A 27516-nucleotide genomic window follows, 5' to 3' on the forward strand; every position below is an offset into this window, starting at 1 on the left:
GCATTTTGATTTATATGCTGTGGCACAAGTCCTTCTGGACAGAGGAGTTTAATGCAATATCAGTAATTATAAATATAAGCTTCTCTCCATGTCCTGTTGTTTGCTAGCTGAGATTCAGGGCTGCACAGTGATGATCTGACAAAAGCCAAAAATGAGATATTCAGCACCTTTGCCTCTGTATTTGTATTTGACATGATTTTGAAACTCGATCCCCCCCTTTTTTTCATATAACCACAATTTTCTTCAGTGATCTTTCACGTGGAGTAGTACAATATGACAGATTCAGGTTCTCGTTTCAGATCATAATATTCCCAATTGTCCACCCTTACCCAGCCCTGCTTGTGTGTTCATAATAGATATATACAAACAAGGCAATACCAAAAAAGAGTAGATAAATTAAGTAAAACAGTCAAAAAGGAAAAGGAAAAAAGAAAAAAGAAGAGAAGAAAAAAGCAAGTAGACTACCTGTGATCAACAATAGAGATACAGATAATTAATGAGAAACACACACACACACACACACACACACACACACACATCTGATAGATGGAGTGAGCAGCTGCTGGTGGTCTGGAGAGACCAGAGGACAAATTGTGGGGGTCCTTTTACCCAGACCAGAGACACAGCTGGTGGTGCATGAAGAGTGAAACAGCTGGATGCCTGGGATTTCAGACACAAAGAGAGGATACACCTGTGTATGTGTATGTCTGTGTCTGTGTGTGGGTGTATGTGTGAGACAGTGACTAAGCATAGCTGCTATTTGCTGACAGGAAGGCTGGAGGTTTTGTATGTAGAGCGACTTGTGGTTTAGGAGCGTGTGTATGAGAGAAGGAACATGGAAAACACATGCATGCTGCTGAACAAACATGTGCATATGGCTTCATGTATGCTTGCCCAGATGTGTGCTCCTCTCAGTTAAAAAAGTTGTCCCAATGGAAAACAAAATTAGGATTTTGAAAACTGCTGTAGTCTGAGCCCTGCATTATCGAAACCTAACTGATTTTAAAATTGGGTTGCATAATGCACATAAGAAGAAACTTCAAAGATCTCTCTAATCTCAAACATACATACATTACAAGATTTGAAAAATAATAGCACATCAAACACTACAGGATATTATTAAGATTATTGTGCCAGAAGGAGCACAGTCTCACATGATCTCATGTGGAAAATGGTCTCACGATATCTCACGGGGAAGCAGATGTATATAAAATGCAACAGCTTGCTGTAGTAATGGTTTAGAGTGAGAAAAAAATAAATAAATCACAAGTTAAACAAGTCTGAATGAGAAAATGTTTTGAGAGATGTGGCCAACACAGGTATTCTATTCTTCAGCAAGAACTGTTGTTAATCATGCAGATTTTAACTCCTAAACATGAATCAAGTTGAAAAGTTTCGATGCGTCTGTGAGCAGTTCAGGAGGTTTAAGACAGAATCTGTAAAAACCAACATTGTCAGATAATCTGGGCTGACCGTCCACCGAGCTCCCAGATCAGACTCCTCTCCTCTGACAGTCGGGAGGAGTGAATCTGAGATATCAACTCAAAATCCCTGTAGTCCCGACTTCATGTAGCTTCAACAAACCAAGTCAGCCTAGTCGATGCTGTTCATGTTAATGTATGATTTCCACTACAGCTGGGATTGATGTGGACGAGCGGCAAACCAATGGAACACCTTAAAACTCATCTATTTCCAAAAGAAACGTTCATTTATTTTATCGAGTAAAGTTAATGAACTTCAGAAACATTCACAAATATACCTTGACTTTATAGAATTCCTAAGAACTCAAATTAAATGCTTTGACAATATTGTTTTAGACCTTACTGATTGGCTGATATACGCAGATACTGATATCAGGGCTGCAACAAATGATTATTTTCATAGTCAATTATTCGGTCATTTATTTTCTCGATTAATCGATGAATAGGTGTTTTAAAATGTAGGAAAATGGTGAAAAATGTCGAGCAATGTTTCCCAAACCCTAAGAGGACATCCTCTGATATCTTTATTATCCAATATGTTTTAGTCACAAACCAAAGATATTCAGTTTACTGTCATAGAGGAGTAAAGAAACCAAAATATGTCCACACTTAATCAGCTGGAATCAGAGAATTTGGTCTGTTTTTCTTAAAAAAAATTACTCAAACTAATTAATCTCTCATCAAAATAGTTGCCGATTAATTTAATAATTGATTAATAATTGATTAATTGTTGCAGCTCTAACTAATTTAGGCCGATATAGCTGGATAATCCAATATCAGCCAATCATTTATAGGCCCTGATATTTATCATGCATGTCTGTCCCTGTTTTGTAAGTGCCAAGAAACACTCCATGATATTAGTGGGGATTGTGTTTTTTTCTCTCCGTACCACAGTTGAGCTCCTCAGCGGTGAGTGTCGCCACCGATCGGCCCTGCAGGCGGCTGGGGTAGTCGCAGGTGGCAGCAGCCTGGGCATTGCCCGACTCAGCGTACTGCTTCAGCAGGTCAGCCAGCCACAGCAGCTCACAGTCACAGTTTAATGCATTGGAATCCAGTCGCCTGCACACACAGACAACATGCACGATACACACATAGATACACACACACACACACACTTAGCAAGGGAGACATGGGCATGTAGTCCATACATGAGGCATAAAGGACATGACATATAACTGTGGAGTTGGACATGCAGCAGTGTGGTGTAAATCCTCTCTGGCAGTTTATGAACTAAATCTGGTCTGGCATAGCCTGGCCGAGCCCAGCTCAGTCCAAACAGTGGGGCTCAGCGGGGCCATATTGGAAGACACTCTTTTCCTGCCGTGGGAAACTATCTCTCTGCTTGGCCTGGTCCTCTGGTAACTGATCCAGCTTCCACTTCTACCACAGTGTGTCCATTATCCATGGCATTGCTTTCTGAAGACCTAACTGGCCTGGTTTTACACTGGTGAGGCTACTTGTGAAACACTCTTTTTAATAAAGTAGTTTATGCGGTCTGAACAAATTAGATTTTAACTCACATATGTCATTTGAAGCCTCTAGCGATCCTTTATATATTTATGTGTCCTCCAACACCGAATGCCATAATCAGACAGAAGTCGACGCAAGTCAATGCAGGCCTGGGATCTAACAAATACTAAAGGTAATTTATGGTGGAGACAAGAGGGGAGAAACCAATAAAATGAGGCCAAACCACTGCTTGTTCTTCACTGTCTGTTGGCTAGAGGAGGACAAAGTTCAAAGCGCTATTACTAGAGTTCATTTCTGTTAAATTCTCATACTTAATTAAATTAAGGATCTTTAGTGTAAGATGCATAGTAGAATTTTATTTATCTATTTTTTTTTGCTGCTCTCATCCTTACCCATGTTAGGTTAAAGTGATAGTTCAGCCAAAAATGAAAATTCAGCCATTACCTACTCACCCTTGAGCCTACTGACAGTCAGGTTTAGTTTTTTAGTCCACAAAACACTGCTGGAGTTTGACAGGATCCCTTTGTAAGTCAGTGCGAATCACAGTTACAGGATAAAACGGATAGAAGCTTACAGAAATGCACAGGAAGAACATTTCAATGAGGAATTCAAAGAAATGAAATATATTTTATATTAGCTGGTGCACTCAGGATCACATGCGCTGTCAGTTGACTGGTGAGAGAGGGTGACAGGTGTGGCTGGTAAACAAGTTTCAGTTCTTGTTTTTTTGTAACAGCAACATAACGGCATAACAGACTGTAAACTTTACACACCGAGTCTCTAAATCATCACAAACCACAAAACTAACTGTGATGGAGCCAGAGAGGAGTGATGAAAAACCTCGCAGCGTGATTCAGAGCGCACAGAGCAGGGACACTTGCTTGTCTGCTTGTTGTTTGCGCTCCTTTTCACCACTGACAGGTTCATACTGCTATTGTTAGAGTCTGACAACATTATGGAAATCCTCACAACAGTAAGAGACCTCATCTTAAAGAGTGAGTTACATTTTGTTTAACCAGAAACAGCCGTTTAATTTCTCTCACCAAACTCACCAGAACCCTTTTGCATCATCGTCAGCTTCATTCAAACTTTACAGGAGCTGAATAAAACTCACCGAAAATGTCTCGGTTCGTCTTTCCGCTGCCCCGGCAATCACCAGCTTTGGTTTGGTCCAAATAAATCCTTAAGTCATGGTGTAAAGGAGTGCTCAGTGTGCAGAGCAGGTGATGCTGGAGAGCAGCTGCAGCCTCAGCAGAGAAGCTCTGCAGGTCAGCTGGTTTAATAACTCAACTATAGGAGGACGCACACTTTTAATTTCTCTGAATGTGTGAATATATTTATATTTTCACATCACAAATCAGGAAGAATCAGGAATCAGCAGTGTTTCGCCGACTAAAAAACCAAATCCGACCATCAACTGGTACACAGGTGAGTGGATAATGACAGAATTTTCATTTTTTTGCAGGAACTAGCACCTGAAATGTGTTTTACACATAAAGTGTCCTTCTAGACCCCAGTGCAGCCGACTCAAAGAGAGGACAGCAGAGCAGGCTGGGCTGCGACAGAAACCGTCCTTCAGCCAAAGAAGCGTGAGAACAGTGTAGACTGGTTACATGGCATTTCACTGACAAACAGGCCCCGCTTGATACTGGCTGTCATGGGAGTAAACTACAGAAATTGATAGAGACATGCATTCTCACACGGGGACTTTTCCACTTACAGTCGCTTCATGGCCTGAAGATGAGAGAAGGTTCCCGGGACGAGCTGGGTGATTCTGTTGTTGTGCAAAAACCTGAGTGAGAGACAGAAGAAGATGATTTGCTATAACTGTACAGCTTGTGTAAGTAGATAGATATTTTCATGAGGAATGTGAGTAATTTAAATGAATACGCTGTTTTCAGAGATAACATTTTTGAAATTAATTCGACTCATAATAACTAATAATAGTGGATATATTTAAACAAAATGTTTGCCTCTCATTAATATCAAATCAAAATAATATTTCATTACAATACATTTTCCAAATGGGACAAGAAATATGATCATCTTCCCAGACATGCATCAATGTTTTTTTGGTGACTCTGGAGACTTGCATTCCTTAGCTAAAAGCAGACATCAAAACATTTTCTTGTTTATGTAAGACTGAAAAACATTCACCCAGCACTCTTCATTCTTAAAATCAGAGTAAATGAAGATAAAGTTTGATGCACTCCTTCATCTTCTATCTCTACCTGTAAGGAAAGCGATCTACAGATATGCTCTCTGGCCACTGCTTTGACCGTGACCATGGAGACATTCCCCAACAAGCCTCTCGGAGTTGTGCATCTGGGAATTCATTCCCTCCCCAATCCCCCTTTTTTTTTTTTTTTTTGCAGGTGTCCCTCTCCAGAGACTGGGAAGTATGGATATACTGGGCAGCCACTGGCCCATAAACAGGGACAATGAAACAGGAATTTAACAGGACTTTCTTCGGCCCTTTAGACATCTGGTGGAGCGTTTTAGGAGCAGGGACGACATCACATCTGCATGTTGTCAGGAAAGTTCGTATCCAGAGGGTTCAGAGGCAGAGCTCAGGACTGACAAGCTAATATAACACAGCTTTACATCATGGCTGATTGATTGTTTACTGACAAAATATGAAGACATGTTAACTGTTAGACTAAATTATTTTGGTCAGAGATAACAATATTAATATTACTACTAAACTTAATGTGAAGGCATCGCATTAAGATAACCTTAGAGCAGGGGTCTGCAACATGATCACAAGAGCTATTTTTGGCCAAAAAAAGAAAAATAAAATCTGTCTGGAGCCACGAGTATTAAATTCTCTCTTTTCCCTAATGAGTTTTTATTTATTTATTTATTTTTATTTGGCATTCATAGCTAGCTTACACAGACTCAAGAAGACTATCCACTGTCAAAAGTAAAGTAAATGGCACTGAGGCTATGATGCACATTTTAGTTGATGAAATATTGCAACTTTTTTTTTTTTAAAAAAAGTAGTTTATATACTACAGATTTTTATAGTTGGTAAATGTGAGAATCACTGTACAATGTAAAAAACAAAAAATATCTGAGACAACGCACTGCAATAGATTTGACTTTTGAGCCCAACTCAAACTCTTATGCTTTGAAATAAACTTTAAAAAGTTTTGCCCACCTGTAACCTTTAGATGAGATTTATTATTTGTCTTTAGATAAACTTTTCAAAAGTTGGTCACGGTGAGATGTGAACCTGATTTGTTATTATTTTGGTTAAATGGTTTCAATTGAAAATATTAATTTGATTTAATAATTCCCTTTCACATGAGTGCACTTCCTCTATAAATTTTAAATACAATTTCTAGGAGTATTTACGATTTAAGTTTATTTAAAGAAGAAAAGCAAATTATCTCAACAAAAGATTAGTAGTTAGTGAAACTTTTTTAAAACTTAATTTGAGTTGGGCTCAAAACTCAAAAGTCTTTTGCAGTACGCTGCCTTGAAATTTTGAGTTGTCTCAACTTCTTCATAGACATTGCCAAAGTCACAACTGGAGAGGGGCTGAAGAGCTGCATGTGGCATGTGGCTCTGACCGTGATCTCGGCTCCCCCTCGGTCTCTTTCAGTCTTGACAGATTGTCCCAGTGTGATCATTTCTAGAAGCAACAAAATTACGAGAAAAAAAAAATGGCAATAATTTATGCCAACACATTTCCTGATAGGTCTGTTAAACAACTGAACTGGAGTTGTCCGTTCAACAAATAAACTACAGCGGACATTTACACCCTATCAAAGCAAACAGCCCAAATAAAATTAGCCACACTGGGACTAAATATATAATATAAGTCAGGGATCAACATCCCGGAGTCTGCTGTCATGCCTATTATTGTCTGAAGCTGCAACAAACCAACAGAAGGACTATTAGGAGGCATTTGATTTGTAGCTGCAGATCATTCCACTGTCGAGCTAAACAAAGTCTGGACCTGCCTGAGTTGACACTTAATTCCAAGTACCAAGTGCATCATGTTAGTTATTGCTTTCTGGTTTCTATCAAGCGTCCGGTTGAATCCAGTTGCACCGGTGGATCTATTAATCCCTTGATTTATGTGAGAGAGGCTCTTTGAGGATTGTGTGTGAACTGTGGAATCTTGGTTGAAAGGTCGAACAGGGCGAACTTACAGTCGTTCCAGCTTTGGGAGGTGAGTGAATGATTCTGGTTCCAAAGACTCAATGTTGTTGAAGTGCAGGTACCTGGAGGAGAACAAAATGTAGACAAAAGCACAGTAAAACTGGATTAGGGCTCCCTGACTGACTACATTTAAGTTCATTTTCCTAGCAGGCCCTGAGAGATGTATAAATGATGACAATGAAGCATCCCCCAGCCATCCCCGTTCACCTGTCCATCCGTGGCACTTCATAATACTGACATAACAGTTTCAGAAATAGTGATATGTAGCTCTGGATGAATGCAGGCAGACTGGAGGAATTTGCACATCAAGCATTCATCTTAGACAGCTGATATACAGGGGCTGAAAATCTATGGCTGAGTTTGAAATGAGATCGCCCACAGGTGAAAAGCAAGTACAACGATTATCTCATGGAATGCAAACATAATTTATGCTCTCAAAAGCCTTTGAGCTGTGAAAACATAAATCAAACCATATGCTAATAAATAAAAGGTTAGGGAAATGAAATCCAACTGATGGCTGAATGGTAACTGTAAGGGTTCAGTTGGGTATCTGCTTGTTTAGATGGGGGTGGGGGGGGTGGGGGGCAACAGTCAAAGCAGCTGCAGCAGCAACAACACAGACAGACAGAGACAGACTGAAGCAGCACGGACTGTAAAAAATTAAAATGAAATATTCCTCTAGATATCTTCCACACGAGAAAATCCATTTTGCTTTTGCTCTGTAAGTATATGTCAGCTGTTGATTCTCAGCTGTAGTTTTACAAGCTGGACTGGATGTCCAACATTATGTCTTTGGGTGTTACCTAAAATATGTGTTGCAGAGTGGCCAGAGTAGAAAAACACAACACAGGCCAGACAAGCCAAAGACAGAAAGGTTTAATCAGTCCCTCTAGGAAGTTGTGATGTTGCGATTGCAACAATCCATGCAAATTCAATCCCTGTGAATTCTGCGTTGCCTTGATTTTATGTCCAAACTCTGAAACTTTTCCATAAATTTGACATCATGCATGTACATGTCACTGAACCTAGTCAATGTTTTATTTTATTATTCACTAGTTTTTACTTTTATATATTTTTTTATTTTCTAAACACACCACAACATGTAGAACATTTTTTTTTAAGTAAAGATGCTATGAAATCAGGCATTTTGGGCTGAAACAATCTCAAAAACAGCCTGCAAAATCCTGGAGGGACTGACTGATGAAGCCAGCAGTTAATGAATTTTAGAACCATTTAATCCTCCTTCTAAGACGAATCAACATCCCAAACCAGCTATTATTTTAGTTTAACTGGCAGCAAGAGTTAATTAATCAGTCATGGTCTCAAGTGTGTAAAGAGGACTAGAAGACTTCCAACCAGTGATGCATGAGAATATCATCAGTATCAGTATCAGTAAAGGCTTTAAAATGAATTTGTGCCGATGTGACGGGGCCATGATGCTTTGATTATGTGCACTCAACACAAATATGCCTGCAGTGTGGCCGTTTCTCGAAGTGGCCAAAGCGGAAAAGCAAAATTTGCTATTTGCAAAGACTGCTCAGTGTTAGTCATGTGATGAGGCAAACCTCATTTCTTCAACGCTACAAATTTAAGTTCCCATCTTAAAGGGCTAATTCACCCAAAAATGATTACAATCGTTATCGTCTCACCCTGGTGCCAGCTGAGGGTTGGGTTTAGTTTTTCAGTCCACAAAACACTGCTGGAGTTTCACATGAAAACAGTGCAACTTAAGTGAATGGTGACCAGTTTTCAAGCACAAAAAACCAAGTCTTCTAAAGCCCCGACCTGCCAAGTTGATTTGAAAGACGTCATTTGTTGTGTGTTGTGACAGTGTGCATGTGCAAGTGAATGGCATGCTGGGGCTGTAGAAGACTTTGATTACACCAGAAGAACAGTATGAAGACATTTTATGTTTTTTTTTTTGGTTGTTTTTTTCTATTTGAAAACTGTTCTCCATTCACTTCAACTGTTACGGAGATTCTGCAACACTGTTTTCATGTGAAACTCCAGCAGTGTTTTGTGAACTAAAAAAACTAAACCCAACCTTCAATCAGCATGGAGGTGAGTATATAATGACTGAATTTTCACTTTTAGATGAACTGCCCCTTTAACACCCATCATCACGTTCATTACAAAAAAAAGTTTTCTTAATGAACATATGTACATTTTTACCATGGTGATAACTTTAAACATAATTAATTATTTAATTAACTAACTAACAATAATCCCACTTAATTAATCCCACTACAGGAGACACTTGATGTTCTCTGCAAGTGGGTGGAAAATTTTTTGCAAACTGCAACTGGCCAAAAATGACCTGAAAATACTGATGTATATCGGATATCAGCAATAATACAATATCACGCATCTGTACTTTCTATTTTGCATTATTGTTTCTGACAATATTTTTTGCTGTACATTTTGTTTGCTGCCATCCTTCAGTGGTCCCTGTGCTACTATGCTGACAGAACATCAAGAGATGAATGGCGGTGGTGGGTCATATAACAATGTCAGTGCACAGGTCTTTGGAGCTGTTTATTCCCACTAAAGAAGAACGTGAGTTCAGGCTTTGGCATCTGTTGCCCAATGGGGATGTAGAAGAACTATTAAAATGCATGCAATCTGGCTCAAAACTTGTCACCCACATATAAAACCTTTCATTATCGTAGCAGAATTCAAAACAGCTGCCAGGCATGGGGCCTGATGTTGGAATTGGTTTGACTTGGTGAATTAGCCATTTGTTCTCTGTTAATGTGGTCACAGAGAGGTACAGTAAGGCACAGTTTCCTCCAAGAGCACAGAGAGCATCGTTTGTTGAGGGAAGGATTCAGAGCAGCCGTTTAGGTTTGGAGAATGACACACTGTCAACATACTACAAGGATCATTTCTTCTCCCATACTGAAAACACAATTCATATTTAGAGCATCAATCAACAATTGCTAACGTGTTTTTCTTGGCGAACATGCAAATATATAAAGACACAACAGAGGCAGGGTTGCTGCACAGAACTAACAGGATTCTGAGTGTCAAGACTTACAGGAAGCAGTTGAATTTCATCACACAAACTAAACAATACACTCAACAAAAACAGAAATGTGACACTTGTTTTTGCTCCAGTTTTTCATGAGATGAGTGGAGAAAGATCTCAGATTTATTCTGTGCAAACAAAGTTTTTTTTCCCCTAGAATCTTATTCACAAATGTGTTCAAATCTGTGTTGGATTGGTTTACCCTTATATTCTCACCCTAACCCTAACCAAGTACTAGCCAATCAGAGGCAGAGTAGGGTGGGTCATAACTTTGCCCGCCTGGAAAACAATGGCTACCTATGTGAAATAGCCATAGTGCCTAATAATCAGTCCCTCCCAGCGTCGCAGGCCGATTGTTGCGGCCTAGAATGTCTGATTTCATGTCAGCTTTTCTAAACAACTCTGATGCATTTTGCAATGTTTTTAGGCTTTTTTTTTTTTTTGCAATGAAAATTGCAAGGTCTCCAAGTAACTTTACCAAAAAGGCTCACAAGTACCAACACTAACAAAATAGACTTTATTTGTAGATGAAGTGCACAGAGCTTTGATAAATGTCAACAGGGATGGCAAACCTTCTGTTCTTTTCAGTACCTGTGACAAAATAAAAAATATATGGACAAAATTGCAAGGCCACACAGAATCCACAGGGATTGGTTGAATTTGTGTGAACTGTTGCTGGAGGGACTGATGACTGCAATAATCCTGCTGCCTAATCTGCATCTCTGTGTGCCACACTTGTCAGGTGGATGGATTTTTTTAGCAAAAGATTTTTACACATTTGTGAACAAAATTTGAAAGAAATAAACCTTTTGTGTTGCATAGAAGACGTTTTATATTTTTTACTTCAACACATGAAAAGTGGGAACAAAAACAAAAGCATTGTGTTCATATTTTTGAGTGTACGTAATGCACTGAAAGTTGCTCACGAATAAACACGTATAGCAGATTACAGCAAATCAGAGCAGACTGATTTCTGCAGAAGCAGGACTGACACAGTGCAAGTCAAGCTTTGCTCTAAAGCAGAAGCTCTGACTCCAACACGACACTGCTAGCACTACTAGCAGCACAATGCTAGATAGTCATGCTTTAAGCTGCTTCGCATGGGGGCGGCGCATATCTGTCGTCCTGACCACGAGACATGCGACTCATGCAAGAGGGTCAAAGAGGGTCAGCGCGGCATACAAGGGTGGGTGCACACACGGCATGCATGGTGGCGGTAGGGAAGTGGACAGAGGGGCGCATGAGAGGAGAGGAGGGGGGAGGGTGTCACTGTAATGAACACTGACTGAACAGAGCTTTCATGATACCTGTGTAAGGCCTACACAGTCCTGTCATAAAGCATTCATAACAGCTCAAAAACTGATGCCAACATCTGTGACATGCCTGGCAATATCACAGGTGTCAACAACCTTTACTATCAAAAGAGCCATTTTTGGACAAAAAGGAACAAAGAAAATCTGTCTGGAGCCGCACTATTAAATTTTCTTGGAATTTGGCTTCCGCAGCTAGCCGAGGAGACTCGAGACTAGCCACCAGCAAAATTCAGGGGAAAAGGCGCCGATTTGTAGCCATAGGCTATGACATATTTGCCAGCCCTCCCAGTTTTCCTGGGAATTCTCCTATTTTTCATTGCCCTCTCCTGGTTTCCTCCAGGGATCACAATTCTCACATTTTCACACTTTTTTTTCATGAAAAACCTAAAATAAATATATCCTTACAAAAATATTTAAAAATAAAAATATTCTTCTTCTGTGTTATAATAAATGTTGAAATTGGATTACTAGGCTAAATGCTTGGTCACATCATGTACTGCAGTTGGTAATTGTCATTTATATATCATGTATACTACTTAATACATTTAATTTATTCTTTAAAAGTCCCCAGAATGCAGGAAACAAAGTTTATGAAACTCAGATTTTCTCCCCTGCTTTGATTTAGAAATGCTCCCTATTTTTGAGGACTAAAGGTTGGCAAGTCTGGGCTATGAGGTATGTTTTACTTGATGAAATAAAACATTTATTTTTTAAATTTGGTGTATAAGCTACACAAGTGGTGTACAGGCCTCTGAAAAGAGGTTCCACAGCATGCAGTGCAGTCCACTAGGTTCTGCAACAGTTTCTTTCCTCAAGTCATCAGACTCAGAACATTAATATGCTGCTTACCCGTTTTTTTTTTTATCTTAGTTACTATTTCACCGCATCACTTTTTAGCACCTTTTATTATTTGCACTTTATCTTATTTATATTTTAATCCTGTGCTGAGCCAAGTGCAATCGAAATTTCGTCCTGTGTACACTTGTGTATACCGAAAGACAATAAAGTTTCTGTCTGTCTGTCCGTCACAATTTTACAAAATGCAATTTTTTTTTTTCTCAGAGCCACAGGGAGCCACTGGAAAGGGGCAAACGAGCCACAGGTTGGTGAACCCCATACTATTAGATCATATAACTTGGCTTATAAATAACTTATGACTATGTAGACCTTACATGACTTCATGAACTGTTTATGGCAATCTTTCAGGAGGGGGGTGGGGACAGACAGGGAGACAGTAGGTGGAAGGAAGAGCAGAAGGAAAAGGTTGACGAGGAAGTTGGTCACTTACAGTTGCTCAAGAGAGACAAGCCCCTTAAATGCTTGTCTGTCAATTGATTGGATTTCATTCTTGTACAAATAGCTGAAAGGAGAGATAATCAGTAACATTAGTAACACACACACTCTCTCTCTCACACACACACACACACACACACAGGATCACCTGACTTCTGCCTGGTTGTTATGAGAAAAAGTGGAAAAGATCTGATCAACGGTTGTTGTAGTTGCCCTCTCAAAAAGATATGCATGTACTGCTACGACTTGTACAGTAGGTTTACTGTAGACGCTGTTAAGACCTGCTACACTACCCCACTTCATTAACATCACCAGCTGTGGTTATGGGCAGAGGAGGCTCTTTTCTGCAAGCTTGCAAACATTTGAAACAGGTCTACAGAAAATCAGACAACCTGCACAATTAAAACAAATGTATTTCTGAGTGTTTATCAGCTCATCTACAATATTTTCTCTTCAGATACAGATGGCAGAGGCAGAATTTCAGCACGGTGTGACGTAATCTACAGATCATTGTATTTGGTGAATGTTCATGAATTCAGTGTATCTATGCCAGAAAGTAATCAAGTAAATATGGACAGCAATGAAGCAAGTAAACACAATTCATTAAGACCTTATCCAAAATAAACTGTATATCATTCATGGAATACATCACATTCAGCTAATGAGTCCTAATGTCTGATTATATAGTTTACTTTCACATTATAAAATCAAAGATTAGATATTTGAACAGGAAACAGGAGGGGAACACAGCTATTGTGATGGTGTATGCGTCAAACAAACATCAGTCATCATCAACAGACAATCAACATATGACATCACAAATTCCTCGTGTTTCCTCCTTCCTCCACGTCTCCGCCTGATTCAGTGACTTCCATATTTGAACTTGAAACAGGCTGAGGTAATAAGCAGCCTGTGTAAGATCAGCGTGGTGTTTTAGCACACTGAAAGACATACATGTTAAAGAAATGTGATACTAAAAAAGCAATGGCTTACAGCTGTCTGCCCTTTCATCTCCCGTCTCTCTGTTTCTGTTTCCACCGCTGCGCTCATGATGAGACATGATGAGAGATACAGATCTAACCAACAGAAGAAGTGACGCAATGTATGGAGGAGAAAAAAATCCTCTATTTATCCCTCTATGTGCTATCAGGTTTCTTACCATAAAAGATTTATACAAGGTTTATATAAAAACAATTTTATTAGAGCTGCAACAATTACTCGAGTAATCAGTTATTAATCGATTGTTAAACTTATTGCCAACTACTTTGAAAATCAAATGTCAATATTTTTTCCTTCAGTTCTCTTTGATAGTAAACTGAATATCTTTGGTCTGTGGACAAAAAAGACATTTGAGGACATCATTTTCAGCTTTGGGAAACACTGATCAACATTCTTCACCATTTTCAGACATTTTATAGACCAAACAACTAATTGATTAATCAAGAAAATAATCGAAATTAACCAATGATGAAAATTACACAGAATTACATGAAAATTCATTTTTAGTTCACCCAAAAATTAAATTTCACTCATTATCTCCTCACCCCTGTGCTGATGTGAGGATGGGTGAAGATCACCAGTTCACAAAACACTCCTGGAGCTTCGGTGGAAAACAGCGTTGCAGCCAAATCCAGTACAATTGAAGTGAATGGTGACCAGTTTTAAAATGTAAAAAAAGAACACAAAAACCCATAAAATATCTCCATACTGCTCGTGTGGTGTAATCCAAGTGACCCAAAAAGACGCCATTTACACCATGTTTTTAGTCTAAATGTCAACTGTAGCCTCTTAGTCCTGATCCTCATGCAGACACCTGAAGTGGGTACACAAGCTCTCGCCCACGCGGCGCGGCTGCAGCAAAGAAATGATGTTCTTCTTCTATGTTGAAGTCCTCAGACAGTTTCTTCTTTGTTGAAAATTTGAGAAGTCAACTGTGCGCATAACAAGTCACTATTTCTGAGCAGATCTCTCTCTGTTGTCTCTTCCAGGTAGCACGTAAACACAGATGTGAAGGCATCATGAGTTCTCATATATCTTGTGTCGCACCGGTTGGGTGAGAACTTGTGTACCCGCTTCAGGCGTGTGCACGTTCTTATTTTTTACATTTTAAAACTGGTCACCATTCACTTCAATTGTACTGGATTTGGCTGCAACGCTGTTTTCCGCTGGAGTGTTTCACAACTGGAGATCTTCACCCATCCTCACATCAGCACAGAGGTGAGTAGATATTGAGTGAAATTTCATTTTTGGGTGAAATATCACTTTAAGCATAATCTGTTTAGTATAATGACAACTGAGCAACCAAACATATTGTTGTAATACTTCATAAATGGCTTACTGACTTAGTTTTTGGCTTGATTTTCAAGAACTCCCCTGCAGGAGCCTGATGATTTCATGAATGAATGTGAAACACTGCAGCTGTGTGTGTGTGTGTGTGTGTGCACGCACGTTTTATGTGTGGGTTTTACTTAGGAAATTGGATATGGAAATTGTGGGCCCTAATCTCAAGGGGCTTCACTATAATGAGCAGATATAATTTAGTGGTAATACTCATCAAAAAGTAGACAGTATGCACTTAAACATCCCGCCTTTTACCACAAAATATGTCTTGTTGAGACCCAGGATGATTTCTTCTGACTGCTGCTGATCACTTCATTAAAGCAACATTATGTAACTATTCCACCTTCAAATAACGGATCAAAACTTTTTTGATGCTACACTGACTAGTAACACAGTGAATGTCCCTCTGTCATTCCTACTCTGTGCCCCGCACGCCTGTTCTTGTGCTGTCTAACCTCGTAAAAGTAAGTAAAACTTTACGGCACTGAGTCACAAACCAACAACTATGTCACTGGTTTTGGTGAAACTAGATTTTGGAGAAAATGTTTCCTGGTTTTCCCTCGGTTAGCTCAGTTAGCTGGACTGGAAGCTCACTGGAGCACCAGGGGAGTGTTGGTGTTCACACCTCTGGCAGAGGTGGAGGACCTGGGGTGTAGGATTACGTGATCTGGTGAAAAAAAAAGTCATAGCGATTATTTTGACTGATATTGTGATATTCAATACAAATAGTGGAAATAATCAGTTTTGCATTATAATTTAACATGTTTTTTTAGGCTGCAGCACTACAGTACTTCATTATAATGCTGTTTTCTCACATTTTTTCCTTTTCGAAAAATTGCGATTTCGGTGGGCAGGATTTGCTGATGGGGACCTGCACTGAAACAGGCACCGGAACCAGGGCCGGTGGAGCGGGGCACAGACTCAGAACCGGGACTCAACAGCAACCTCAACAGAGGGGAAGAAACGGAAGATATATTGCCTTTCTTTTGACATGACTTCTTTCACTATAGAAGCAGTCGAGTGGCCACATGATATATATATGAATCATCTTTGTTCAGCCAAATGATGTGTCGGTATCCACGGCAACAAGTCTACTTGAGCTAAAATCAATGAAATAAGGGTGCTTATTTCTTATGTATTCATGAATCTCTTGTCATAAGTATCTAGACCCAGTAAGAGTTGTCTAAGAAGGTGTCATATATGCTTTGATGACTTCTATGTAGCGTCATATACCGTAAACCATCGCGAAATGTCAGGAAGGTATAAAAAAATAGGCACTGTCCAAGCCTACAAGTGATTAATATTCATTCATTCATTCATTTTCTTTTGGGTTGCGGGCTGCTGGAGTCTATCCCAGCTGACATTGGGCGAGAGGCGGGGTTCACCCTGGACAAGTCACCAGTTCATCACAGGGCTGACACATAGAGACAGACAACCACTCACACTCACATTCACACCTACGGGCAATTTAGAGTCACCAATTAACCTAGCATGCATGTCTTTGGACTGTGGGAGGAAGCCGGAGAACCCGGAGAGAACCCACGCAGACACGGGGAGAACATGCAAACTCCGCATAGAAAGGCCCTGCCCCAGCCGGGGAGCTGGGGGATCGAACTCACTCACCTTCTTGTTGTGAGGTGGCAGTGCTAACCACTGCACCACTGTGCCGCCATGATTAATATTATCTGGCTTTTTATGTCTTTTGTTTTTATGCTGGTTCACAACTTTTTGATAAGTAAAATCACAACAAAGACATGTGTATATCTGTCCAGCAGCATGCAAGTGAACCGCGCTCTGAAACTAGTGACAGTGCCAAATCTTACATAATGTTGCTTTAGATGATTTATGTCAACATTCAGAAAACAAAAGCTTTACATAAATTCTAAGCATGAACTGAAGGAAACTTAAATTAATGTGCCTTGATGTGAAGAATCTGTGTTCCTATAATAAACACACTGACAGACAATAACAGATGGATGTAATATAAGTGAATAATTGGAAGAGGATAAAACAAACAGTGAAAGGTTCCCACAAAGAGGCGCGGTGACCTCTGTTTGACTTGTTTATGGAGGTGGTCGTGGGAGAGGGGGTGGGCACTCGCTGTATAGACAGCCACCGGGCCATTAGGTTTGGAGAACATGAAAGATGACAGGGAGTGGACTTTACTGGGGTCCAAAGGAAGTGGAGAGGTGAGACGGGAGATACGATCTAGCCCCCCAGCTACAGACCACAGAATCAGCAGGAAGGGAGTGTGTGTGTGGGGGGGGGGGGGGGGCACCTCACCCTAATCACAAGGGTTGGAAGAGGCTTTAGATCAACTCTGCTGTAAAGTGAGGGGGGGTCTGTAATTAAAAGAGTTACTACACGGCTACAGGATTTCATTACAACATTAAGAGCGGGGATCTATGCCGGGAATGTGTGTGTTTGTGTTTGTGTGTCAGTAGCCTATACATTCCTTCTAGTCACCCCCTCTTCTCACTGTCTTGTCGCTGATACAGATCTTGTTTCTAGTGAGCGGTGCACGTCCAAGCTGGCAGTGATGTAACAGTCTGTCACACTACATATTTGCCTGACACAAAGTTCCTGCTAATACAGACCGCCTCGATAACCCATCAGCAGACTAATGAGAGACAACACAAAACTTGTCATCTTTAGTCTCAAGCATCTCACCAAACACAAACAAAATCATATGGAATAAATGAATCATGCCCTTCATTATCTGCAATAATTGTCCTCATCATCAAGTCCATACAGGGGAATCACACCATATCTAACGGTGAGCGCAGACAGTGCTCTCGCCACAACTGAGGCCAGCTGGATGATAATGTAAATGACTAACAAAGTGAGCGCACCAGTGTTCCCACAGAAAACCCTCAGGCTACACACGCCTGTTCTCCACTCTGCCTCCAGGTCAAGACTTCCAGACACATAAGTACAGGGGATCAGACAAAGGGAGACTTTTCATTGATGCTTTTTTTTTCCGTACACCGCGCTGATACATTTTCACTGACTGAGCAGTCTAGCAACATGTTTCACCGTGCTTCCTCTGCTGTTGACTGAACAAAGAGTTAAGTGCACATTATGGTCTGACAGAGGAGAGATCACTGAAACACTGTCTCAACATCTAGTTCTTGACCTCAAAAGCAAAACGGAATTGAAACGAGGACAACTTACAGATATTTGAGGTTTTCCAGGTCTTCAAATGCCCCCCTGGGGATCCTTCGTATATGATTGTTGTTGAGGAGGCTGTGAGGAAAAGAAAACAGGGTTATCTGGTGGATGTAAAGTAGACAGCGGGTTTGCTCTTAGCTAATTCTAAGGAGAGTAAGCCATGTCTTTACTGAGATAAGATGCAGCATCGTGTTACTCACAGCTGTTTGCATCAGTTGACCTCTGGTTCTCGAGGTCATCTTCTCAGTTTTCTCATATAACTCAACTTTGTTCTGCAGTGTGAAATCACGAGGGGTTTCATTTAAAATTTGAGTTATTTCTAATGGATTGTGATCACTTCTTCCCTCTTTCTGTGCAGAGCAAAATATTTTTACATGCATTTTTTCTACAAAACAAGCGTAAAAAACCCCCCAAAAAACTACGAGATTCTGATTTAAGATCTACAGGGTGACACTTTGTCATGACCTATCCTGAGAACACACAACAGGTTCTCCCCTTCAGTGGACATTAGAGACATATTTCTGTCTGTACTACAGTAAATCTGGACATGTCACTGCAGTTCAAAGACTGACAGACTTTAGGGTGTGTTATTGTTCAGTCTGTGGAACTTCTGCCTGAAACCATGAGGAGCTGTTCAGGATATAAAGCCCTCAACAGCCCACATGGCTGGCTGGCTGGCTGACTGAGCGTTTCTTCTGCCTTAAGGCACTTATCTTCACTTTGAAACTAAATCTAAGACACTATATCCGTGCCCTGCACATATTCTCATGTTTATTAATGGATATATATAACTGTAACTACACATCTTGGTTTTTAGCACTATGCTAAAAGTGCTGGTACTCTGATTTCTGCATATTTCTACCTACTCCACAGAACAGGAATGGATGAGGAATAATGTTTGCAAGTATTTGAACGAGGTGAGGAGTGTTAGATTTATTCTAGCAGTCAGCTGAACAGTCCAACATGTGGCCTGTCAAGATAATGATATGAAATATGCACATGTTTCTTCAAAGTTTCAAGAGAGATGCTAGAAAGTGTTTTAAACAATTTAAAAATGTGCTAAAAGTGTGCTAAACAATGCAAAGTGTGCTCAATAAAATAAAGTGTGCTTAACATTATAAAGTGTAATAAAAGTGTTCTAAACAAAGTAAAGTGTGTTAAGTTTGCTAACATTTCTCCCTTATTAGCTTAGCAATGCACCATCTAGCAGGCTGGACATACAGTATGATAAATAGCCCTGTGGGTGGAAGTGGAAAAATAAATTCCTGACAGATTACGAGCTGACCTACATGTGTGAAACCACAGCAGAATAGAGCAAGAATTTGCCTGTGAGTGTGTGTGTGTGTAATGCAAACAGGACTTTCTAGGAAGTGACAATCATTCTGCAGAGTGCTGTTCTAAGGAAATGGGCTTGATTCATTTCCAATAGAAGTCTTCTTGAGGTATGGAATTTTGTTACCAACTGGATGTCATTAGCATGAAATATTATTTAGGAAACATTCTCATACCAAAAAAAGAGGTTATACTGTATGTCTACGACTGTGCATGCAGAGCTGGGACAAAGACTTACAGTGTGTTGAGGTTCTTTAATCGTCTGAAGGAACCCGGTTGTAAATCCTTGATTTTGTTGAACCTCAGATCTCTGTAAAACAGAAGGAAATTTACATTAAGGAAAGTATATCATTAGAGAAAAGCTGAGCATAAATTCAATAGGCTGGTTATACTTGGAGGATTTCTTAACGTGTAGAGTGCAGGCATTTACACATCTGCATGAACTGTAGCTCACAGCAGAGTCTTCCCACAATAATCCTCAAGGATAATTGGACACGTTACTCATCTCACAGGAATGTCTTTGCCAAGCTTTAATCATGAGGGCAGATTTATATAACATTTGCCCCAAAGATAACAATCACAAGGTCAGTCCCGCAGTCAGCAGGTTTCACTATCTTTTGCCTTTAACTTCCTAAGTTAAAGAGGCTGTATAATAACAACAACGTAACTTGACATGACACTAATCACTCTTGGTCTTACAGCAGATGACTCGGAGGGCCGTGAAAGTGACAAGCTAAAGACCCTGTTACTGCATTTAGCTCTGTGAAGGTGAAATCATTCTTAATCCCACGTGGCATTACCAGCCACAAAATGACAAGTTATGTGAAACTGGAGCATTTCTCCTGAACGGTGATGTTATGTTTGTGGAACTCAGGCTCCAAGTCATTTGACCCCTGACTAAGCCTTCTGCTAAATGAGTTTTTATAAGATAAATTCTGCAAGCGATCCAGCCATGGATATGAGAAGCATTTTAGGGATTGGTTCTGATTTTAGATTTTTTGCAAAGTCAATAAATAATGAAAAAAATCAAGCCACAGGCATCTCTTTAGCATCTCTCCAGTGGCTCCCTGTGAATTTGGCAAAACATATGGAGATGAATAACTGTTATTTCTGCCAACATTTTAATTTTGATGTATCATTGTTGTAGGACTTTGAAAAAGTTGAGACGACTCAATTTTTGAGGAAAAATACTGTAATACTTTTTTGAGTTTTGAGCTCAACTCAAACTCTTAAGTTTTGAAACAAGTTTTGCCAACTATTAATCTTTTGTCGAGACAATTTGCTTTTCTTCTTTAAATAAACTTAAAAGCAAACAAAAATTGTATTTAAAGTATAAAGTAAATTAATTAAAGTGAAAGTTAATTGTTACATTTTTAATATTTGTTATTAAAATCATTTAATTTTTAGGCAGGCACCAAAATAATAACAAATCAGGTTCACATCTCACCAACTTTTGAATTTTTTTGAGTTTCTAACATCTGAAGATTCAAGTTTATCTAAAGAAGGAAAGTAAACTATCTCTATCTCATTATCTAAGATTATAAGTCAGCAACATTTTTTTAAAGTTTATTTCAAAGCATAAGAGTTTGAGTCGGGCTGAAAACTCAAATCTATTGCCTTGAAATTCTTAGCTTTTTTTTTTTTTTTTTTTTACAGTGTTAAGTGATTCTCAGCTTTGCAAACTACAAAAATATCTAGCCTGTACACCAAATTTTAAAAAAGTTTTAATATTTTATCAACTAAAATGTCCATTATAGTCTACATCTTTTCATCTAAATTTTAACAGTGTCTACTCTTGTTGAGTCTAAGCTGGCTATGAATGCCAAAAAAAGAGAATTTAATAGATGTGGCTCTAAACAGATTGTTTTTTCTTTGGCCAAAAATGGCTCTTGTGATCATAAAGATTGCAGACCCCTGGACTAGATGTTAGAGATGCAGTCCTGTTAGAAGGTGGTGTATTGTGTTCAACTGCTGCAGAAGAAATAAAGTTCCTGTTTTATGAATGCCATCACATCTCACTACCATCCTTCATCAGCAGACTGGTCCCATCATCATCATCCCTCCTAGTGCATTTATAAACACTGTATCAGTCTCCCACTGTTCATAAAATGATTCACTCTCTACCAGTTTATGCTCTTTACTGGCGATATAACCCACAACAACCATGGTGGACAGATATTTGACCCGGCATGGCATCCTGAGAGAAAAACAGATTGAAAATATCTCCAGTCAGAGAGATAAAGAGAGCACTTGGGTGGAACCATACAGCAGATTTATCACTGCACTGAGGATAGAGGGAACTACATCAACTCTCCCAGTAACTGCTTGGACCATGTACCAACATTCTTGTTAGCCAATGACCTTACAAAGTAAATACCCTGAGACTGGGTCACACAGACATAACGTACTTCACCGATTATGCAAGACTGTCAAGACGCCAGTGTGATGAGAATGTTAAGATCAGTCTTTTTTTTTCCAGTTTGGAGGAAAAGATGTTAAATAATGTCTGACACAAGCTTTTGTTCTCCGATATCCATCCCAAACATACAGATTTCATTTAGCCTAGATGCTGTATTTATCCATTAGCTTTGCCTTCATCTTGTCTAATTTACTTCATGCACAACAGGCAACGCAGCATACAGTTATACATTCCTGAGTTTTTGCTTTCTTATATTTTGGTGAAAATGTGGGCCAAATAAAAAAAAAATCTACTGATTTCATAGCCAGTGAAATGTTTATGGGTCATTCGCTCTGTAAAAGCCCTCACATATGGATCCAATCAGAGGGAGTCCAACTTTTTCATATGCTGACTTCCTTTCATATAGGCTGTGAGCTGGTGCAAGAATTCACTCAGAGGGCTCTTCTGTAACTGACATACTTTGTGCAGAGCGTCCTTCGCCTACGCTGATGTTGTTGTTTCTGGCACCATTTTCAATATGTGAGAAATCTTAATATCAAAATAAAACTGCTGCATTGCTTATCGCAATTTTCACAATCAGAAAGGTGAAAAAAAGACTGAGCATTAAACACAAAGAAGATGAGCTGTCAAAAACATCTGAAATGGAGAGAGGGGGTGATGACTGCTGCTAGGTGAAGAGGCACAGCACCCTTAGGAAAACACCTCTCTCCAGGCAAGGTGCAGAGTGCACTGCCCCAACATGCTGAGGCAGGGGCTGTCCTGCCTAACTGCCGTCAGCTTTGAGGGATGAAGGCGAGGAGGAGGAGGAGGAGGAGGAGGAGGAGGAGGAGGAGGAGGAGAGCAGGGCTACGTGCTGGCTCAGGCAGCACCCATCTCAGGTGCACACATGAAAACAATGGTTCTGATTACTGCTGAGAAAGGTTTGAGGTCTAAATTTGACCTGGCTAAAACAGAGCTCTCTACACAGCCCTTATAATGGACTAACAGCAGCAAGTTCACAGAAACTATCAAACTCATGTTGTCAGACGTAGCACATGTTCTCAAGCCCCTTAAAGAACCAGAGTGTAGGATTTAGTGGCAGCTAGCAGTAAACTTGCAGTTTGTAAATGTAAAAAAGCAACTAAAAACCATGTTTTTAGCCTAAATCTCACATGCATGGGCTTTAGAAGACTTGGATTATGCCAGATGAATAGTATGGAGGCACCTTATGGGGGTTTTCTTGGTTGTTTTTTATGTTTAAAAACTGGTCACCATTCACTTCAATTGTTCGGAAGATTCTGCAACGCTGTTTTCCTGTCACAAACTCCAGGAGTGTTTTGTGGACAAAAAAACTAAACCCGACTTCAATGGGTATGAGGGTGAGTAGATAATGATAACACTTCTCATTTTTGGGTGAACTATCCCCTTAAAAATCACACCATAATCACATTAATAAGTTTTTCAATTATCATTCCCTCTGATATGGAAAACTGCACACAACTGCAATATCTGCATAATAACTGCAGTTAGATCTTTTGTATAAAATCGTTCAGCACTGGCAGAAACATGGCGGTGCAACGTGACAACTCTTCATAGATATGAATGTGTCATTCTAAAGTAACGGGAAGATGATTTTTATTTTCAGGTGATTTCATAACTAATGAAAACATGCCACATGCTGCATTCGGCCAATAAAACCCCCTAAATCTTGTGAATTTGTTAACTGAATCATTAGAGCTGCAATGATTTATCGATTATTAATCAATTATTAAATGAATCACCATCTAGGGTGATAATCCTTTTGAGTAACGTTTTAATGAAATGTCCAAATTATCTGATTTCAGCATCTCAAATATGAATATTTTCTGGTTTCTTTAGTCCTATTATGACAGTAAACTGAATATCTTTGTGTTTTGGACCTCGGGCCATCAACATTTTTCAACATATTCTGACATTTTACAGACCAAACCACAAACTGGTTAATGACTGATTAATCAAGAAAACAACCAACGGATTAATCAATGATGGAAATAATTGTTAGTTGCAGCCCTGTGAATCATTGGTCCCGGTTAGTGGCTATGTTGTTTTGATTCCGTGTGTGTCTCACTTCCATGTCTCAGATGACTGTGTCCCTTTGTAGAGAAGGCTAAATAAGGTCAAGCACAGCGTTGTCTGTGGCAGCAGGGTGTTGTTTAAAGCATCAGCTGTCGATGGAGGGTTAGGGGAGGCTCAGCTGACCAGAGCGTCCTGGAAGTCTGATGACATCAGCGCCGATGTATCCCGCTCTCGGTGCTCTCAGGCTCACAGCGAGCGAGACTGAAAAGTGGCTTTTGATCAGGGAATGGCAGGACTGGCACTGTGTGTTTGTCTGAGTGATTGTTTTGTCTGCGGATCTGTTAATAAAAACCTTGTGTGTGTGCCAAAACCTGACCATCCATCATAACCCACAGACAGCGATTTGTATCACACTAATCACACTTCATCCCCCGTTCAGAGCAGCGAGGCTGTTTTAAGATATTAATATCTACACTAACACTAATGTCCGTGTTTTAAGCACGAGAGGAAAAACCCACAGTTGTTTACAATCAAACAGGAAGTAATGAGCATACAAGACGGTCTATAAAGCTGCTTTGTTTATCATCAAGGACAAAAAGCAGTTCACAAAGAGAAAAAAAATACAGGAAGTATGGAGGACATTTAGTAAACAAGGTGTTTGTGAGACATTCTTCAGCAAGTAGCTCACTGAGTGACCAGAAACTGCTGAGGGTCTGTCACAGAAAATGAACACAGACCGCTCAACATCTTATGATAGTTGTTCCAGGACTTATTAAATAAGTGTTAACTCCCATTAATGTGTTTTGATGGCGCGGCGCCAAAGGGAACAATAAAAGCGGCGAGGCCGCTCACCCTGCTGACAGACTATTCTGGGGTTTGGCCTGAAAGTGAACAGCTCAGTAATGAAGGAGCCATGGGAATTTGACAACAATGGCACTGATACAGCGAGGGCAGAACAAAAGATGATTTGATTTCTTTTTGAAAACAAAAGAAATACGTCATTTACCCACACAGGATGGCAGGCCTATAACTGAACATGCCACGCTGATAAGAACTAGGGCATTACAATTTTCATTTTTAACTATTAATACCATGTTGATGTGATATTTGTTGGGGTCTGTACCAAAACAAAACATGTCTTTTATCTGAAGAACAAGATTTTCAGGCCATGGCATCTCAGTAGCACTACAGTACGTCATTATACTGCTGTTTCCTCACACATTTCTCTTTTCAAAAAATTGCAATTTGGTTCTAGTTCTGCAGTTATATTATAATTGCAATAAGTTTGCAATTAATTGTGCAGCCCTATTAAGAACAGAGCCAAGAGACAAAGGGAAACACACATAAAAAAAAATTAAATGAAAAATGAAAACAGCAAGAACTTTGAGCTGAATGCCTGATTTTATTTTACCATTAAGTTCCCCTTTGTTTGCACTGCAAGCCTTATATTTCTCAGAGGATAATTAGAATGACCTATTTAGACGAGACAATGCTGACAATCTGCCCACAGTGTTTTGGGCACACTGTGTCTGAGAACACTGATGGACCAGCGAGTGCACCGAGGACATGTAGGGACATGGTAACTCACACAACTCGCACGGGAGAATCCTACAAAGTATTGGTCATGTTTTATGTGTTACTACAAACATTTAACATACCAGCAACTCCACTCAGACTAGGTCTACGTAAAGCCATCTAAATTTAACACGCTGGATTCAAGTGACAGTGATTTGCGTCCGCGGTGTTTCCAGGAAACACCTGATCAACATGAAAACAGCTACATCCCTTCTCCTCCTTCGTCCTCTTTTCAAGTGGCAAATCACAAAACTGGACACCACAGCCAACATCTGGGACTAAGGAGTGTGACAGCATGCCAAATGATTAACTCATGGTTGGGATCTTGTCTGACCAAGACAACACATATACAAGTTAAAGGGGCAGTTCGCCCAGAAATAATAATATACATTAATTATACGTAGTTCTCTCTTGGCCCGTGGTGCTGTTTATCCATCTAGATTTTTGGGACTAAATGGCGCTCGGCTTGTGATTCTCAAAACTTTTCAGGATGGGCTTTCCAAAAACCATGACCCAGTTACTCCGAACACCTTGCTGTGAGCAGTATCATGGAAGAACTACTTTCTTTCTATTAGGAGGAAAGTATTTCCGGTAGAGAGTAGTTAGAATAGATTCTACTGCAGGAAGGAAGTAGTTCCTACATGAAACTGCTCACAACAAGGCCTGTGGATTATTTTGAGCAACTGGGTCATGATTTCTGTCAAGAGACAATGTTGAGTTTTTTTTAAATGTATTTTTTGGCAGGACAAGTGCCATCTTGTTCCATTGTAATGGAGAGGAGGCAAACATATCTATGGTGATATCTCCAAAACTCACACTGAACCAGGATAGATGGATTAATAGCATGACAGGCCAGTGGAAAAATATGTATTTTTTGATTTTGGGGTGACTCTGGGACGTCTGGCTTTTAAGGGGATTTTAAGGGAAACTTTTGCCCCAAGCTCCTACTGGTGCAGGGTTTACATTATCCAGCATATGCCAGTTTTTAGCTGGTATCACATACAGTTTTCCAGCAGATGAAAATACAAACCAGGGAAATAAACCGATTAGACCATATAAAATATCTAAGATAAAAATAGCACGTCATTTTCTATTTCAGTATTGACGTTTGCTGCATACTGCAAATTTCAGCTGAATTAACAACAGGTCTGCAACAAGCAATTATTTTCAGAATTGAATAGTTGGTCAATTATTTTGGTCTTTGCCTATAAAATGTCAGAAAATGGTGAAAAATGTCAGTCAGTGTTTGCCACAGCCAAAGATGACGTCCTCAAATGTCTTGTTTTGAGAGAGATTTAGAACGTGCTCAAATCAGTATGATGGCAGTCATGCTGCTCATCGCTAAAAATATTACTTTGCCCAAAGGGGGAATGTTTTTGAAAGATTTTTATTCCTGAAAATAAATCATGAGTCTACGTCAGCTGTGACTTCCTGTCAGGCTATTTCTTGTAGCTGTTTAAGTAACATTTGTGGGAAAATCTAATTAACTTTCTTTGATGAATATAATGTATGGTGCTGTTAGATTGCTGCAGACTAACCCTTTAAATACAGGTGCTGAGAGAACAGTTTTGTGACAACAGTGAACATGTTTTTTTGAAGGCTAAACACCAACAAATATGGAATATGTAAATCTTTTCTCAATACATTTGGACTTTTTGGCTTTACAGTGTCTTTGTCTTTGTATGTGAGGCATTTATTCAGTTTGGAAAATCCCACGATCTCTAGAAATCATTAAAGTTAGCTCGAGTTGGCCGGCTGAGTCAACAGGGAGCAGAAATCATCTCTGTTGCTAGGTTGTTACTAAGGGTCAGCCTACATGCTGGAATAGTAAACGACGTTATCATTAAATAGGAATTCTAGTGACATGACTTACTGTTTTCCAGTTATTAG

The 27516-nt window shown here is 39.7% G+C and overlaps 1 protein-coding gene across 2 annotated transcripts in view; it reads right to left on the reverse strand.

Annotated features, from left to right (window-relative positions):
* The window catches only part of pxdn (peroxidasin), an 84118-nt gene that overhangs the window by 46261 nt on the left and 10341 nt on the right, over nt 1-27516 (reverse strand). Inside the window, exons 2-7 of one of the 2 annotated variants that reach the window (XM_084742238.1) lie at nt 19837-19908; nt 18270-18341; nt 12751-12822; nt 7112-7183; nt 4672-4743; nt 2371-2540 (exon numbers count right to left, since the gene is read on the reverse strand). In XM_084742238.1, coding sequence (XP_084598364.1) covers nt 2371-2540; nt 4672-4743; nt 7112-7183; nt 12751-12822; nt 18270-18341; nt 19837-19908 — 530 coding nt within the window. The remainder of the gene's footprint in view (nt 1-2370; nt 2541-4671; nt 4744-7111; nt 7184-12750; nt 12823-18269; nt 18342-19836; nt 19909-27516) is intronic. The other variant, XM_084742239.1, reaches the window with a different exon arrangement.

This window comes from Lutjanus erythropterus, chromosome 18, assembly GCF_056507025.1.
Source record: "Lutjanus erythropterus isolate fLutEry1 chromosome 18, fLutEry1.hap2, whole genome shotgun sequence".
NCBI classification, from domain to species: domain Eukaryota; kingdom Metazoa; phylum Chordata; class Actinopteri; order Lutjaniformes; family Lutjanidae; genus Lutjanus; species Lutjanus erythropterus.